The 16531-nt window shown below is 35.2% G+C and overlaps 1 protein-coding gene across 2 annotated transcripts in view; it reads left to right on the forward strand.

Annotated features, from left to right (window-relative positions):
• The window catches only part of ELP1 (elongator acetyltransferase complex subunit 1), a 76136-nt gene that overhangs the window by 31447 nt on the left and 28158 nt on the right, over nt 1-16531 (forward strand). For both annotated transcript variants that reach the window (XM_072604403.1, XM_072604413.1), the window contains exons 12-22: nt 1345-1515; nt 2509-2608; nt 4916-5098; nt 5835-5941; nt 6349-6452; nt 8830-8883; nt 8984-9089; nt 14779-14894; nt 15265-15338; nt 15717-15795; nt 16150-16229. In XM_072604403.1, coding sequence (XP_072460504.1) covers nt 1345-1515; nt 2509-2608; nt 4916-5098; nt 5835-5941; nt 6349-6452; nt 8830-8883; nt 8984-9089; nt 14779-14894; nt 15265-15338; nt 15717-15795; nt 16150-16229 — 1174 coding nt within the window. The remainder of the gene's footprint in view (nt 1-1344; nt 1516-2508; nt 2609-4915; nt 5099-5834; nt 5942-6348; nt 6453-8829; nt 8884-8983; nt 9090-14778; nt 14895-15264; nt 15339-15716; nt 15796-16149; nt 16230-16531) is intronic.

Consider the following 16531-nt stretch of genomic DNA (forward strand, 5'->3'; position numbering starts at 1 on the left):
GCCAAAGGATATGAAAAGGGTGTTTTTTGATGAAAAAAATCAAAGTGATATGTAGTCTTATGAAAAAATGCTTTAAATCTTTATTGATTAGAGAACTGCAGATTAAAACAACTTTGAGATATCATCTCATGCTTATCAGATAGGCTAAAATGATAGAAAAGGAAAATGACAAATGCTGGATGGGTTGTAGGAAAATTGGAACACTAATATACTGTTTGTGGAACTGTGAACTGATCCAGTCATTTGGGAGAACAATCTGAAATTATACCCAAAGGGTAAAACTTGTATGCCTTTTGACCCAGAAATGCCACTATTAGGGTCTGTTTCCCAAGTGATCAGGGAAAAAGAAAAGGAACCTTTGTGTTCTAAACTATAGCAACTCTCTTTGTGGTGGCAAAGAACTAGAACTTGAGGGGAAACCCATCAGTCAGCGAGAGTGGTTGATGCAGTGCTACTGTGTTGTAAGGAATGATGAGTGGGTTGATTTTAGAAGAAACATGGAAAGATTTGCATGAAATAATGAAGTGGGAATGAGCAGCACCAAGAGAACATTGCACACAGTAACAGCAATATTGTTTGGGAATAATTGTGAGTGACTAAGTTATGCTGAGTATTGTAAGTACTCAGATCAGCTGCAAAGGATCTTTGAAGGAAGATGAGATCCACCTCCAGAGACAGAACCGTTAAATGGAAATATGCAAAGTATTTTTTACAGATAGAGAGGTTAGATAGATATCTGTGTCAAATGGTAGCTTTATTGTTGTGAGGGAGGGAAACAGTTCGGAACTAAAAATATAACAAAAAATAAATGTAAAAAAATGAATTCAGTGTGCTTCCCATGTTAGCACCCTCCCTCCTTTCTATTTGACTTTGGTATCACTGTTCTAGAGTTTTGCCACTAATTGAAGATAAGCTCTATCTATGACTTTTAGTTTACAAACAATAAACTTTTCTTCCGTTTTTGAAAATTGGGCCATTTCTCCATTTCTGCTCCCAGTGTGCCTGTCCTGCTCTCCACAGTCTTTTAGATATCATTGACCACCGGGAGGAAAAACCCTCCTAATATAAATGGCACACATTTGAGTGCCCTTTGTGTCTCCTTATCTGGTAAAGCTAATGGACATTATTCCCCCATAGCCTATAAGCTTGTTTTTATGATTTTCTTTCATTTTATATTTGTTTGTTACAGAGACAGAAAAAGTAAGATAGCTTTTAAAGGAAAATTAATGGAAATGTGGTACTCTCATCTCTATTTAGTTATGCAGTATTATATAAATGCCTACTTTGTAATGAAAACATCATTGTAGCTAACCCTTTATGTACTGATTTGTTTTTCAATTGAAGACAAGGTATTGGTGACAGCCTTTCAACATTCCGTGGTGCCTCCTCCTCTTTGTACCTATGAGTTGCATCTTCCACATCCCGTGAACCAAGTCATGTTCTGTGCACATCCTAAAAAAAGCAGTGACCTTGCCGTTCTTGATGCCAATAACCAGATTTCTGTCTATAGATCTGGTATGAGTGTTTTTTTATTTTAAATATATGGACTTTTATTTTTCCTTGTTTTATTCTGATATAAGCCTGTTGGCCTTCATCCAAAAAGAAATGAACTCTAGTGTTGTATTTTAGTATATAAAAATTTTAATACTACCTTTGGAACGTATTTTGATATTAAGTTGTACTAAGGATTGCTTTACGTTTCTGTTGACTTATAAATAATTCTTACAGAGCATCTTGAGTTTGAAGAGTGGGTATCTAAGATATGGTTGGACCTTGGGAATATACAGTAGCTATGGGATTCCTTCTTTATTAAAACCAAAATATAAATTTTATATGATGCGTGTACTCTTGAGTTATAGTCATTATTGAGGAGTTTTGCTTAAGTTAGGGAGGGATTGTACTTTGTGAGGCCAGTTGTGTAAGTGTTGGGAAGCATCTGCTGTGTCAAAACATTTTATCAATAAGTAAAATTTGATGCTTTCTGATACAGTAAATTAAATGTTAGTTTTATTTGTGATTTATGTAGTTATTTTATACAATCTTTGGCTTGTGCTGTAAGGACTAATTTTTAGGAAAACTGGCTCGTCATTCTCTCAGCTGGTACTTTCTACCCTTCCCCCTCTCCCTGTTTCAGCCCACTACTTCCTTAATATTTGTTATAGAAATGAGAAATAATATAGAAGAGTCATAGATAGCTTAGGTAAGTCAGCTTCTTCAGTGTTTAAGTTTCTTCAGTAAAAATAAGGAGGCTGTGATCTCTATTTTAATGTGCTTTTAAAGAATGTTCAGTCATCGCAAAAATAAATAAGAAGACGTTATTCTCTTCTGATCAGTATCTGTGTATGGGGAAGGAAGATAGTGTCTCCTCTGGCTTTCACTCCCTACTGTGTAGTAATGCATTTATCAAGCAATTTGGTGGTAATGAAGGAAAAATTGTAGTGAGTTATTGTATTTGTGTGTGTGTGTGTGTGTGTGTGTGTGATGATAATAATTACATTTGTTTTCTAGGTGGTACTGCAGATTTAGACCCTACAGTGAAAATAGCAGCTGTTGGAGGAAGTGGATTTAAGGTTTCAGTTACAACGCCTCACCTGGAAAAGATATACAAGTAGGCAATTTTTTTGATATGATGCTACAGTATGGAGAGGAGTAGAACATGACCTAAGTCACCTTTGAGAAAAAAAAATATATTAATTTTTTCAAAAACTTCTTGGTCTTTTTATTCTTATCCCTGCTTTCCTCCTTTTGGTGGTACTATCTGCTACACCTTCAGGTGCGGGTTCCTTTTCCCCAGATCTCTGGAAGGGAATAAAGATGTAGAGACTGAATACTTGAGTGCTGAAAATGAAATACTTTGAGCACTCAAAAATTTGATCTACCTTTTCTTACTCTTTCTTACAGTTTGCTTTGAAACCATTCCCAAGTTATTGCAAACATGCAAAGTAAGATAATGTCTATTAAAGTGCTATAAAAATGCAAAATATTATATATATATAATTTGTATATAGTCTACTCAATAACACTTCTACCAGTTGAACTAAAGGTCACTTAACTGAAATACAGAAATTGTAACAGAAATAGGAAGATCTGCCTAATCTCAACAGTATTTACTTTATTATATCATATGGAGCAGTTAACCTGGGCTCTGAGAACTTGGGTTTTAAAAAAAAAATTTTGATAAGTATATTTCAGTATAATTGGTTTCTTTTATAGTCTTATGTATTTTGTGTTATGCATTTAAAAAAACATTATTGTAAGGAGTCTGTGACACAAAAAAGTTAGCCCCAGTATAGAAGAAATGAACTCAGTAGGCTCCTCTTCAACATATGCCTTTTCATATCTAGATGACTTTTCTGGCAAACTTTTACTTTAAAATTGTGCTTGTTCTTATCCATGCCAGATATGAAATTCAAAAATACTGTTGAAATATAGTTTGTTACTGATCTGTAATTGAAGCTCAACCTCTGTTATTTTTAAAAATTTAAAAATTTCAGTAAAACAGTCGCCTTGTTTTACATGAAGGATAATGCATTATTTTGAGAGATAAGTGGCATACTTAACTGCAGATACTGCATAGGTGTCCAACTCCAAGCCCCTCCTGCACGCTACCCACCAGATTAAAATATAATTGGGAAATGTTTAACAAAATAAATAAAAATGTATTACAACATAGATAATGTTCATCGTGGTTTCCTAAGTCACTGTGCTGCTGGGACGTCTTTCTCTTTGGGTTTTACGTACATCAAAACTGGCATAGTGGATAAAGGCCCAACTTTTGATCCAGAAAGGCCTGACTTTAAATTCTGCTTCTGACACTTGTTAGCTGTATAACCAGAGGCAAGTTATTTGACCTTTGAAGGCCCAATTTTAACTTTTAGATGGAGTTTTCACATCAGAGTTTACTTGCACAGAAGAAATCACAAGTTCAAACCAAATCAAAAGACACTAATTTGCAAATTACCTTTTTTGGAGGGAGATTGGTCATCATTAGTTTTTTTCCATGATTATATTAGAATAACAGCAATGTAAGGTTTGCAAAGATCTTTACAGATAATCTCATTTTATCTTCATTTTATCCTTTGGAAGTAGGTGCTGTTATTCCTTTTATACAATTATGGAAACTGAGGCAAACTGAGCTAAGTGACTTGTCCAAGACTGGTAACTGAGGTCAGATTTGAACTCAAGTCTTCCCCACTCCAGGTCTAGAAATCTCTCCACTGAACCTTCATATAATCAAAGAGCAATATAGTTGCCAAGAAACCTGAATAGTTTATTCTGTTACACATTATCATAATTTGTATAAATTGTCTATTCCACTGTGCATCTTGCCTTCAGAGATTTTTGTTGGCAATATTACATAGTAAAATGTGTTGTAGAAAAGATCTCGTTTGCTTTCAAGTAGCCTACAGCCCAGCAGAAGGAAAGATTTTAAAGATTTAAGACCAGTTATCATATTTTTCTACCGTAACTTAGAATAGGTGGAAACCCATAGCATAACAGTCCGAGAAATGATGACTTGTTTTAGGCTAGTGTTTTCTGGTGGTCTCAGAAATGATGCTTTTATACTTTATCATGAAATCAGTAGCAAGCAGTCCTGAGCAAGGAAATAGGGTGGCAAGATTGTTATCTTCTGAATGTATTTGTAGTATTACTTCACTGTTTATTTTTTTTAAGTGTTGTGAATTCTAAGAACATAATATATACTCATGTGCAAGTGAAAGTACATTCAAGTCATTTTAGCTGCTCAGAGCATAAAACTATTTAATAACAAAATAATAGTTTTAAATTTTAAAGATTACTTTAAATTTACATGGAACAATTAAAATTGCAAAAGTAATTTATAGATTACATACAGAAAATTTGTTTGCCTTTAAGACTTTACTCATGTCTTGAATTTCTTGAATATTTCAAACAGAATTCAGTTTGACAATAAAGAAGATCAGGAAGTAAATCCCTTGAACTTATGCCTTCTCACTTGGATCCAAGAAGATACTTTCTTGGCTGTTAGTCATGGTCAGACTGGCCCGTGCTCTGTTATTCACCATTTGACTGTGGCCTCTTCTGAAGCAGAGGACAAAACTGGATGTTTGAATGTCAGGTATTAAAAAATTTGGGATATTTTTGATTCATTAATAACAAAGTGGAATTATGATGTTTGAACAAATAATTATTGAACTGACTCACTTGGTAATACATAAATTCAGTGATATGTGTTTGAAAATTGTATAAGAGAAATGAGATAGATGAAGTAGAGCCTGGTAAATATGAGAAGAATGAAAAAGAAAGCTATGAAATTTCACAAGGGAGAACTCAGTTTCCTTTCTGAAATGTGGATGAGTAGGATTTAAACAGGCAAATGTTGGGAATGAGAGTAAGGAAATAATTGTCATTCCTCTCCAGGCAGAGGGATGAATAAGCACAGGTTTTGAGGCAGAAAAGGATAGGATGAGTTCGGATAATGCCAGATACGTTAGTTTTACTAACCTCTAATCTGTATGACTTGGCATAGTGTGATCTAAGATGGGAGAAGTGATTGGGAATGTTCATTGAAGACTTTGAATGCTAGGCTAAGCATTAGTATTTTACTGGTGAAGAAATCAAGATGTGGAGATGCTATTACTTCCCCAAGGCCAAAGGACTTGTAAGTGATGTTGGTTGGACTCCAGTCTAGGTTTTCTTACTCTTGACCTGGACTTTATTGCATTGTACCATGCTTGCCTCTATATAGAAATAGAAGAAGTCATGCCATGTGGAAACTGCCTCTCGTATTTCTTTCTTTGCTAAAACCAAGAATTCTGTTAAATTATCATTTGTTCCTCTACAATTTCTGTTAGCTCATCAGTCACTGTGGATGGAGTTGTGATCAGTCTGTGTTACAATCCCAAAACCAAGTCAGCGGCGTTACAATTAGCTGATGGCCAGATCCTGAAATACCTCTGGGGTAATTATCAAAATTCTATGTTGTAAGTTTTATGGATTTTCCTTACAAATTTAAATGGAACAGTTTAGCTCAGGTTGTACCCATAAAGAATCTAATGCTACATTATTTACAACCATGGATTGGAACTTCTGTCTATTTACATATCATTTTTCTATTTTTTAGTCTTTTAGAAAAGTGTAATATATTTTATTGGGCCTTCAGGGTTTGAGTTCTTGCCTTTTAAAATGTCATTTATGTCATTAAATGTATTATTCCTCCTTTTGTGTGTTTTGAAGGGTATAAATGACTTGGTTTTACTATGTCAATATTGTTCCACATTACCTGATATTAAATGCCTTAAAACTTTTGCTATTGTTTCTTTAAAAGTAACAGAATTCAAAAAGAAATACTTCTGTATATATTTGTAGAATCTCCAACTCCTGCTGTTGAAACATGGAAGGATCGTAGTGGTTTTGCTGTCCAGTTTCCCTATCCATGCGTGCAGACTACACTGGCTTTGATAGGTGGTGAAGTAAGTGATCCTGGGAGAGGACTTCTCCAAGAGAGAATGCTGTGCTAAAAACGAATCGCCCTGTGCAACTGACTTCTGTATGCTTGGCGTAGATATAGAAAGAGTTTAATAAATGCTTCTTCTTCATTCTTTGAGTGCATCAAGATGGAATCTAAAACTTATTGTGCAGGTGTCCATCCCTTTTACACCAAAAGTTCCGTGGCAGATTTATTGTGTGCTCACTTTTCAGGTTCTGTGGAATTGAATGGAAAGATAATCATCCAGATTCAGTGCAGAATATTAGGAAAGGCTGTTCATATAACATGTTTTTGTGCCCTTTAAATGTGGAACGTTCTAGTAACCATGACACAAATTTAGATCCTTCCCATATAGTGTGCTATTACTATATATATTTGAATATTCTTCAATCAATCATTGGTCTTATCAATGTAGGTATTTCCTCTTATTGTGCAGATTGAAGCCCATCCACACTTTCTCATCTTGCCGCATGTTTTTCCATAAATTCCCCCTGTGGTCCACCCAACATCCTAGGAGCCTCCCTCCATGTTTTTTAAACATGGGAATACCAGTGCAACACAAAGGCTGGCCACCTAATATCTTTCATTTTTACTTTATGACTGGCCCATAACCTTATCCAGCCATTAATTTCTTTGATTATGTTCTTTACCTTGCTTCTTGTGTGTAGCTCGGTATTGGCAATATTCTACAGCCTGTTTCTGCCCACTGTATGCCTCTGCATTGCTGTTTGAATGATCCATAATTTTAGTTCTTTAGAGACTGTAGTATTCCCAGTCATGTAGCATCATTGAAAGGCTTTTAGTATCAAAAAGTTGAGTTTTCGTTTTAGAGAGAAACTTGGGCAGTTGAAAGGGTAATTTAATTTCCCAAATGCAAACCAGCCTGCTATCTCCTTCCCATTTAATTCTGGGTCAGGCTTATTTTATATTTGCATTGAGTGTATAAAATATATGTCCTGATAGGCCAACTTGATGAGCTATCCAGTTATCCATCCAACTGCATATCATGGTCTAGACAATAAACATTTTTTATTTACACTTTTTTTTCTGGTGAAAGTTGTTAGGCCTAATTCCTTTGAGTTGTTCATTTTAAATAAGGGAACTTTATAATATTCTGGAACTTGATCCAATCTCCAAAATGCTGTCTGCAAACAGCAGCATCTTATATTTAAACTTTTAGCAGTCATTCTCTGTGACAGTGCAGATATCCTTAGTGAGCTTGAAGCCTTCCCATTTTGTGCTTCCCTTAGTTTTGATCATCAGGCTCATTACAGTGTTTGTGTTGCAACTCAGAAGGAATCTTATATGATATTAAAATACACATGGGAGGCAGATTGTTGAAAGAGAACTTCAAAGGCTACTTTTTGAAATAAAGAGCAAACTATAAGCACAGTTAAATCTTGTGTTTTCTGTACCTTTTAGTCAATTATGTGACTACAAAGGTATGATCATTTCTAGATAATCTTTTGCAAAAGCTAGCCTTTTCCTTTGTAATATTTTTGTCACATATATCTTTGATATGTATATAGATCATTCTCAAAGTGAATGTAGGCATATGGGTTCTTAGATGTTGATATCTGTTCAGTTGCCTGTTTGCATTTCTGTTAGCATCCATACTTTTCCCCTCCAGTGATTTATGACCTTCCTCTCTTTCAGATATTTTGAGAATCTGTCCTTTAATGTTTTCAGGGTCCTGTCATTCCTGCCATAGTATTTCTACTATGTTTAGTTGTTCTTTCTACTCTTGTCATCTTGAGTATCATTTTTATTTCTTCCTGTAGTATACCAGGTGCTGAGAAGTTGAATTCAAATATGGTAGTTATAGTATCAGTGATGATCAAAATAGTTTGTTATGGAAATGTTGATAGGTGTGTTTTTGCTAGTAAATATGGTGAAAGTAAATTATCCTAGGCTGTAACTGTTACTGATCAAGAAAACAAAGAATTCAGCTTCTCTGTCCAGGAATATATTTTCCTTAATTTTCCTGGCTCACTACAAGTGGAGCCTCTGAACCCAGATCAGTTTAACTTTTCTTAACATATTTTTACTTTCTAGTGATTTGTGCCTATTCAGCTGTTATGATCAACCTTTGGAGAAATGTTTCCTCACAGCAAGCGAAGTAGCCCCTAATTTCTTGGGAGGGAACATGTGAGGAGAGAAATTGCATATCAAATTAGCTCAACAAAATTCATCTTTTGAACTAAAAAAAAAATGCATTGGTAAAAGCTTGGTATTTTTTAAGACATGAAAATATCCAACTGAGCTTTCTAGTAGAGATGCTATCTTCTATAGTCCCTGTACTGTCACTAGTGAAAAATTAGGTTGGACTTCCTAATTTAAATTTTCTTTTCTTTTTGTAGGAATGCATCCTGGGGCTGACCGACAGATGTCGCTTTTTCATTAATGACATTGAGGTATCTAGGCTAATTTTTTAAATTGTTTCATTGATCATAGTTTTGAGTATAGGCAAAATGCTGATTTTTTTTCCTTCTTGCTTTACTCTCTACTTTATAGGTTGCATCAAATATCATGTCATTTGCAATATATGATGAATTTTTGCTGCTGACAACCCACTGTCATACCTGCCAGTGTCTGTACTTGAGAGATACTTCTTTTAAAGGTAAATTTTCAGATAAGAACTATAATTAACTATGATACAAGCTCTCTGTTTCCTTCTAAAGACTTGATTTTGTGTTCTTGCTTATTTATGTGTGTGTGTGTATGTGTGCGTGTAAACACAAAATATGTATAATACATATACTAAGTATATTCATATATAATACTATATATGCAAGTTATATATTATATAAATTAATATATTATTGTTAATATTATATATATTTAAATATGGAATCCTGGGAGTGTAAGAAATCTTGAGGTGTAGCTTAGTCACTTCATTTATTTGTAGACGGATAATTAAGCCGTTCTAAACCAGTTAGAATCTACCGTGTCCCATTTGGAAAAGCCTCCAGAAAATAAGGTTCTACAACTCTCTTTAATGACCCCATAAGTAACCCATTCTAATATTCAGTGGTTGTCTTGTCAGCAAATTTTGACATATATCTAACCTCCTAAATCCATCATTTTACAAACTGAGTCTATTTCTTCATATTTTATCTGCAGTAGCAGTAAGAAAGGATAGCTTAACTAGCGTGTTTTCCTCTCAGCTTTGCCATTTATCCAGCATCTGGATGAATCAGTCATCTCCTAGTTTGCTAAAAAGACAAGGTCCTTTCTTTCTACTCTGTTTCTTCTGCATGTCAGACATTACTGCCTTCCACTTGTACTAATGCATTACACTTAATTTAATAATTCCTACCACCACCACCTCTTCCCATTTATCAGCAACTCTGGGAGTCTTTTCTTTTTTCAATATGATTCAATTAGATCATTCTGCTTGGAAGTTGAAAAGCTGCCCATAAATTTTTTTTCATGCTATTTTTCTTTTTTTGAGCATAATATTTAAGAGAGTTCTGGTCCATATTAGGGAAGTAAAACTTAACTGTTAAAAATAAGTATTATCAGAGTTGGGGAAGGCTTACTGTAGAAGATGGGGTTTTCATTGGACTATAAAGGAAACCAGGGAAGTCAGTGGGCACAGCAGAGGAGGGAAGAGCATTCGAGGCATGGGGATGGTCAGAGAAAATGCCTAGAGCTGAGAGATGGCATATCTTGTTTGTGGAAGTGAAGCCAATGTCACTGGATGGAAGAATACATGTCAGGGAGTAAAGTGTAAGAAGACGTGAAAATTAGGAAGGGGCTGGATTACAAAGGACTTTGAATGCCAGAGTATTTTATATTTGATCCTGGAGATGACAGGGAGCCACTGGAGTTTATTGAGTGAGGGTGACATGATTGGAAAATAACTTTAAGAGAATGAATTAGAGCAGGGAGAGACTTAAAGTAGGCAGACTTGAAATTGGCTATTTCAGTAGTTCAGGAGTGAGGTGATGAGAGTCTATACTAATGTGTGGACAATGTCAGAGAAGAGAAGGATATATTCTAGAGATATCACAAAAGTAAAATGTGACAGACTTTAGCAAAACAGGTTGCATTTGGAGGGTGAGAGAATACAGGATGAGTCCTGGGTAGTGAGCCTGAGAGATGGATGGGTAGTATTACCCTCTGCAGTAATAGGAAAGGTCAGAGCAAAAGAGGGTTTAGGGGAAAAGATGAGTTCAGTTTTGGACACAATGGATTTTAAATGTCTACAGGACATCCAGCTGGACATCGAAGTGTCTGAAAGGCAGTTCAGGACACAAGATTGGAGGTTAGCAGGGAGTTTTGGACAAGAAGGTAGATTTGAGAATTATCAGCATAGAGTTGATCTTTCAGTCCCTGGGAGCTGATGATGAGTTCAAGTGAAATAGTATAAAAGGAGAAGAGAGCCCAGGACAGAACCCTGAAGGACACTTATAGGGGAGGGCATGATCTTGAAGAGGATTCAAGTAAAGAGACAGAGAAAAATTGGTCAGAAAACTGGGAGGAGAGCCAGGAGAGTGGTGTGGAAAACATCTACAGAGAAGAAAATATCAGGAGAGAGTGATCCACACTGGCAAAGGCTGGAGGGACTCAGAAGGAGAACTGAGAAAAGGCTGGTGTGCTCAACAATTAAAAGATCATTAGAAACTTTGGAGAGAGAAATTTCAGTGAATAAACTTGAAAGCCAGATTGTAGAGGATGAAGAAGAGAGGGGAAGAGAGAAAGGAGAGATGCCTGTCGTGTACAGACAGCCTTTTAGGGGCAGAAGAGAAATAAGATGATAGCAGGGATGGAAGGATCAAGGAAAGGTTTGAATTGTTCTGATCCTACTTTACTTGGCTACTCAAAGTATAAGTTCACCAGATTCCACTGTCTCCTTATTACCTCCAAGATGAAATATCAAATTATGTTTGGCATTTAAAGCTGTTCACAACCTGGCCCCTTCTTACCTTCTCAGTTGTCATGTACTTTACTGCTCTCACTGCAATCCAGCCACCGGGGTCTGTTTACTGATCCTCACACTGTGCTTTTGTACTACCCCAGCCCTGCTACCTGGAATTCTCTCCCTCCTCCTCATCCTCATCCTCTACCTCTGAGTTTCCCTAACTTTGTTTCCTGCTTAGCTCCAGTCTCACCTTCTGAGAGAGGGTTTCCTGGTCCTAACATCTGCTGCTAATGTCTTCCCCCTAAGATTACTTTTCCTTTACACTGTGTATGTCTTATATGTTCATAGTTATTTGCAAGTTGTGTCCCTGATTGGAATGTAAGCCCCCTGAGGTCAGGCCCATGTTTCTTTGTATCTCCATCATTTAGCACAGTACCTGGCACATAGTAAAAGTTTCTTTATCACCTATTTTTTTTTGCCATATTTCTTTGTATTCTTATTTGTCATTTTATAAGGCAATTCTGTTCTATTATGCCCACATTTTCAGACATTCTCCAGTAGCTGAACACAAGAGTTGTTTCCAGTTTTTGCTATTATGAATAATGCTAAAATGAATATTTTGTGTAGTTAGGTTGAGTATTTTCCTAGTTGTTGGTTCACTGGTCGAGAAGGTATAAATATCTTTCTAATTCTTATTATCCATTGTCAGATTGAATTCCAAAAGATCATGTGTATTCATAGTTCCACCAGGGTTGTAATATATCATGCCTATTTCACCACAGTTCTTTTCATGGATAGCAGCTTGGTTAGCCTCTTATAAGAGGCTTCTGTGGAACAGTGAGGGGGTTAGGGGAGAGGAAGAAGGGGGAAGATGCTGGATTGAAAGTCAGGAAGCCTGGAATAGAGTTCTGACTCCATTGCTAACTAGTTTTATGACCATGTGCAAGTCACATGTCACATGTCTCCAAGCATCAGTTTTCTGACCTACAAAATGGAGTTAATAATGCACGTTATTACCTTTATTCTGAAGAGAGTATTTTGTAAACCTTAAAGTGCTATATAATTGAAAGTTTATTATGAACACCCAAGATTATAGTAGAAACTATAATTTTTTTTTAGGAAGAGACTTAGGAATAGATGTAACTTTTTGTATTAGATTTCTGTATCTTATTTAAAAATTTTTTCTACATTTTTCGTTTTCAGCATTCACTTCCATAAGATTTCGATTTTCTCCCCTTCTCCCTTCCCCAGGAATGGCTTGCGTTCTGATATAGGCTGTACTTATGCATTCAAATTAAACATATTTTCACATTAGTTATGATGTAAAGGAAAATTAGAACTAATGGGAGGTACCACAAGAAAGAAGAAACAAAAAATTACAAAAGAAAAGGAGACCAAATAGTCTGCTCCCATCCTCATTCAGACTCCAAAATGCTTTCCCTGGATATGGATAGCATTTTCCATCATGAGTCTTTTGGAGTTGTCTTAGGTCCTTGCATTGCTGAGAATAGCTAAGTCTTTCCCAGCTGATCATTGTTACAATGTTGCTGTTACTATGTACGATGTTCTCCTGGTTCTGCTCATTTCACTCAGCATCAGTTCATATAAGTCTTTCCAAGTTTTTCTGAGGTCTACTTGATCATCGTTTCTCACAGCACAGTTGCATTCCATTACATTCATATACATACCACAAGTTGTTCAACCATTTCCCAATTGATGGACATCTCCTCAATTTCCAATTCTTTGCCACCCAAAAAAGAGCAGCTATAAATATTTTTGTACATGTGGGTCCTTTTCTCATTTTTAGGATCTCTTTGGTATATGTACCTGGAAGTGGTGTTTTGTGTCTTATTTTTAATCAGTATTTTTAATTTTTTTGTTATTCTAAATGTGGACACCAGCAACCATTCACATTTCCACATGGAAATAAAAATAGAAAAAAATAGATTGTGTGTGAAACCACAAATATCATTACATATGACTTTATAACTTTATTTTAGCACATTTAGTTTCAAAACTGTTTGACTTGTCTGAAACTCCTTCTGATCTCTTTTGCATTTTCTTAAAATGCATTGACTTTTTTTTTGGTATTTCTGGTACTAGCTTCCCTCACCCCAACATCTCCCTGGTCCCCAAAATAACCTTCCCTTTGTATATCTAGTTAACATAGTCATTAAGACAAATTCACATGTTGGCCACATCCAAAAATGTGTATTTCATTTTGCATCTCTCGTCCATCACCTCTCTGTTAAAAGTTTAGAAGCACGGTTCATTTTCACTCTTCTGGCATTGTAGTTGTTCATCATTTGGTCAGAGCTCTCGAGTCTTTCATAGTTGTTTTTATTTACAATGTTGTAGTCATTATGTAAATTGTTTCCTGGTTCTGTTCTCATCACAGCATCAGTTCATACTCATTTTCTCAGGTTCCTCTGAATCAATCCTTTTCGTCACTTTTTACAATAATAATCTATTACATTGATATACATAATTTGTTCAGCCATTCCCAATCAGTAGAAATCTCTTCAGTTACCAATCTTTACTGCTGCAAAATATGGCTGCTGTAAATACTTTTCTACTTATGAGCCCTTTCCCTTTTTCTCTTTTTCTTAAAATTTTTTTTATTTTTTTTCTCTCTTTTTTAACTCTTTGGAGTACATGCTTAATAGTGGTATCGCTGGGTCAAAGGATATTCAGAATTTAATTGCTTTCTGGGAATTGTTCCAAATTGCTCTACAGAACGGTTAGACCTGTTTATAGTTCCATCAGCAGTATATTTGTGTACTTGTTTTTCTGCAGCATCTCCAGCAGTCTCCATTTTCTCATTTTGTCTTCTTTGCCAATCTCAAGAGTGCGAGGCAAAACCTCAAGTCTTTTAAATGCATATTTCTCTTATTAGTTATCTGAAACATTTTTCATATTGTTGATAACTTTTCTTTTTTTTGAGAACTGCCTTTTCATATCCTTTCATATCTTTCAACCATTTATCTGTTGAGGGAAATGGCTCTTGTTCTTATATATTTGAATCAGTTCCTATTTATCTTTGATACCAGACCTTTTATCAGAGAAAAGACTTTTTTTCTCCTCTGTTTCACTTTTTTGTTTATTTCATATTCATTATTGTAGTTGCCTCACATGTTGTTTTTCTAGTTCTATGTATTTCACCCTGCATCAATTCATATAAACTTGTCCTCAGCATCTCTGAGTTCTTCATGTTCATTATTTCTTGTGGCAGAGTAATTTTTCTATTATAGTCATGCAAGTTGTTTGCATGTTTGTATGTCTTATAAATAGGCTAAGTTTTCTTAGCCCTTTGATTCTGAGTATATTTCTGTGAAGTTCCTATAATATGCATTCTTTTTCAGTTCAGGCCTTCACTACATATTATGGTGACTATGGTAATTATGGTCATTTTCAGCTTGTTTTACTGTTGTGGTGTTTTCAGCTTTCCAAGCAGGTCTGACCACCAGCACTGCCTCTAATGAGGAAACTCTTCGGAAAGTAGAAAGAGGGTCCCGCATTGTCACTGTTGTGCCGCAGGACACAAAGCTTGTATTACAGGTCAGCTTTTTTTTAAGATAATTTTTACTATATAATTGATACTAGAATTGAAAATATGTCCAGAGGAAGCCATTGCCCTGGAGATTTCTCCTGTGAAAAGTCATCCCAGGCATTTATTAAAAGCCTGTCTTCATATTGTTTCTGTATAGACAAACTCCCTGCCAACTAGGAACTTGGTTGGAGGGTTCCCTTTTCGCTGATAGCAAAGCAAGAGGCAGGTGAAAAGGTAGTTTATGTTGGAGCCTCTGCAGTGTTTACAAGGCTGTGCCAATTACCTTTGCTCCCACTTCTCTTTGGACATGGAGGCTATTATTTGTCTTTTTTTTTTTAACATGAAACTTAACACATTATTTACATTATTATGTTAAAGATGCCAAGGGGAAACTTAGAAGTTGTCTATCATCGAGCTCTGGTTTTAGCTCAGATTCGGAAGTGGTTAGACAGGTGAGTGCCATGTATGGTTTTACTATGTGCAGTGTTGTTAATGTGATAATTGTGGATTTTTTATTGGCATTAGGAAAATTTTAGAACCCAAAAGAAAATTTGCTTTTGAACAGCCTTATGAGTTCTTTCTGCCTATGATTCCTGTCCTTACGTCTTTTCAGAAGTACCTTGCACTTTTGACTCTTATTTTGTTTTGTGTTCTTGGAAGGAAAAACCCATTACTCCATTCTTGTGATAGAAATTATTTTTTATTTTTGCATGTGGTAGATAACTTACTTGTAAATTTTTTTATAGTAGTGAAAATATTCTGGTTCTAGTGAAATGAATTTTTCTGAAATATATGTTTTCCATTCTTTTTTTTTTTTTATCTTGCCATAGACTTATGTTTAAAGAAGCATTTGAATGTATGAGAAAACTGAGAATTAATCTAAATCTAATTCATGACCATAACCCACAGGTAAATGTCTAAATCTCTGATATTTTCATATACGTATTTCACAAACACATAAAGAAATAATAGCTGACTTCTGTCCTACACTTATATCTTATATATTGAGAAGAAATAAGGCTGAAATGAGAGAAGAAAATAATGAGGACAATTTTCACAGAACTAAAACTGACCAAGAATGCTTTCATTATTGAATTAGTATGAGAGAGTATACATAATAAAAATATGTTTTAAAATTATACATTTACATATTATGGAGTCATTTCAGGGCAGAAGTTAATTAACTCTAAACATGCCTTTCTTTTGTTTAACATCTTTTTGTATTTATTTGATAAACTGAAATAATTTTTGCTTTTTTGTCAGGCATTTCTTGAAAATGTGGAAACCTTTGTAAAACAGATTGATTCTGTAAATTATATCAACCTATTTTTCACAGAATTGAAGTAAGTATCATGAGGTTTTTTTTTACCCTCCTCCTTTCAACATTTTTATTAGTTAGAGCTTTTATTAGTTAGAAATGGGCTACAAAGTAGTTTGTTTCCATGTCACTGGAAGTATTCTAACAAAGACTAACAGATGTTTTAGAGGGGATATCTATTAGGTGGGAGCTGATACAGTGATTTTTATGGCTCTTATAAGATCTGTGATTCTTTTTAAACGGTGATTCTTAATTTTGATTTCATTAGGAATTGAAATAAATTTGAATGACTTCGTTTGGGGACATGAATAAACAGCTAGAATTTCC

This window comes from Notamacropus eugenii, chromosome 1 (genome assembly GCF_028372415.1).
Source record: "Notamacropus eugenii isolate mMacEug1 chromosome 1, mMacEug1.pri_v2, whole genome shotgun sequence".
NCBI classification, from domain to species: Eukaryota; Metazoa; Chordata; class Mammalia; order Diprotodontia; family Macropodidae; genus Notamacropus; species Notamacropus eugenii.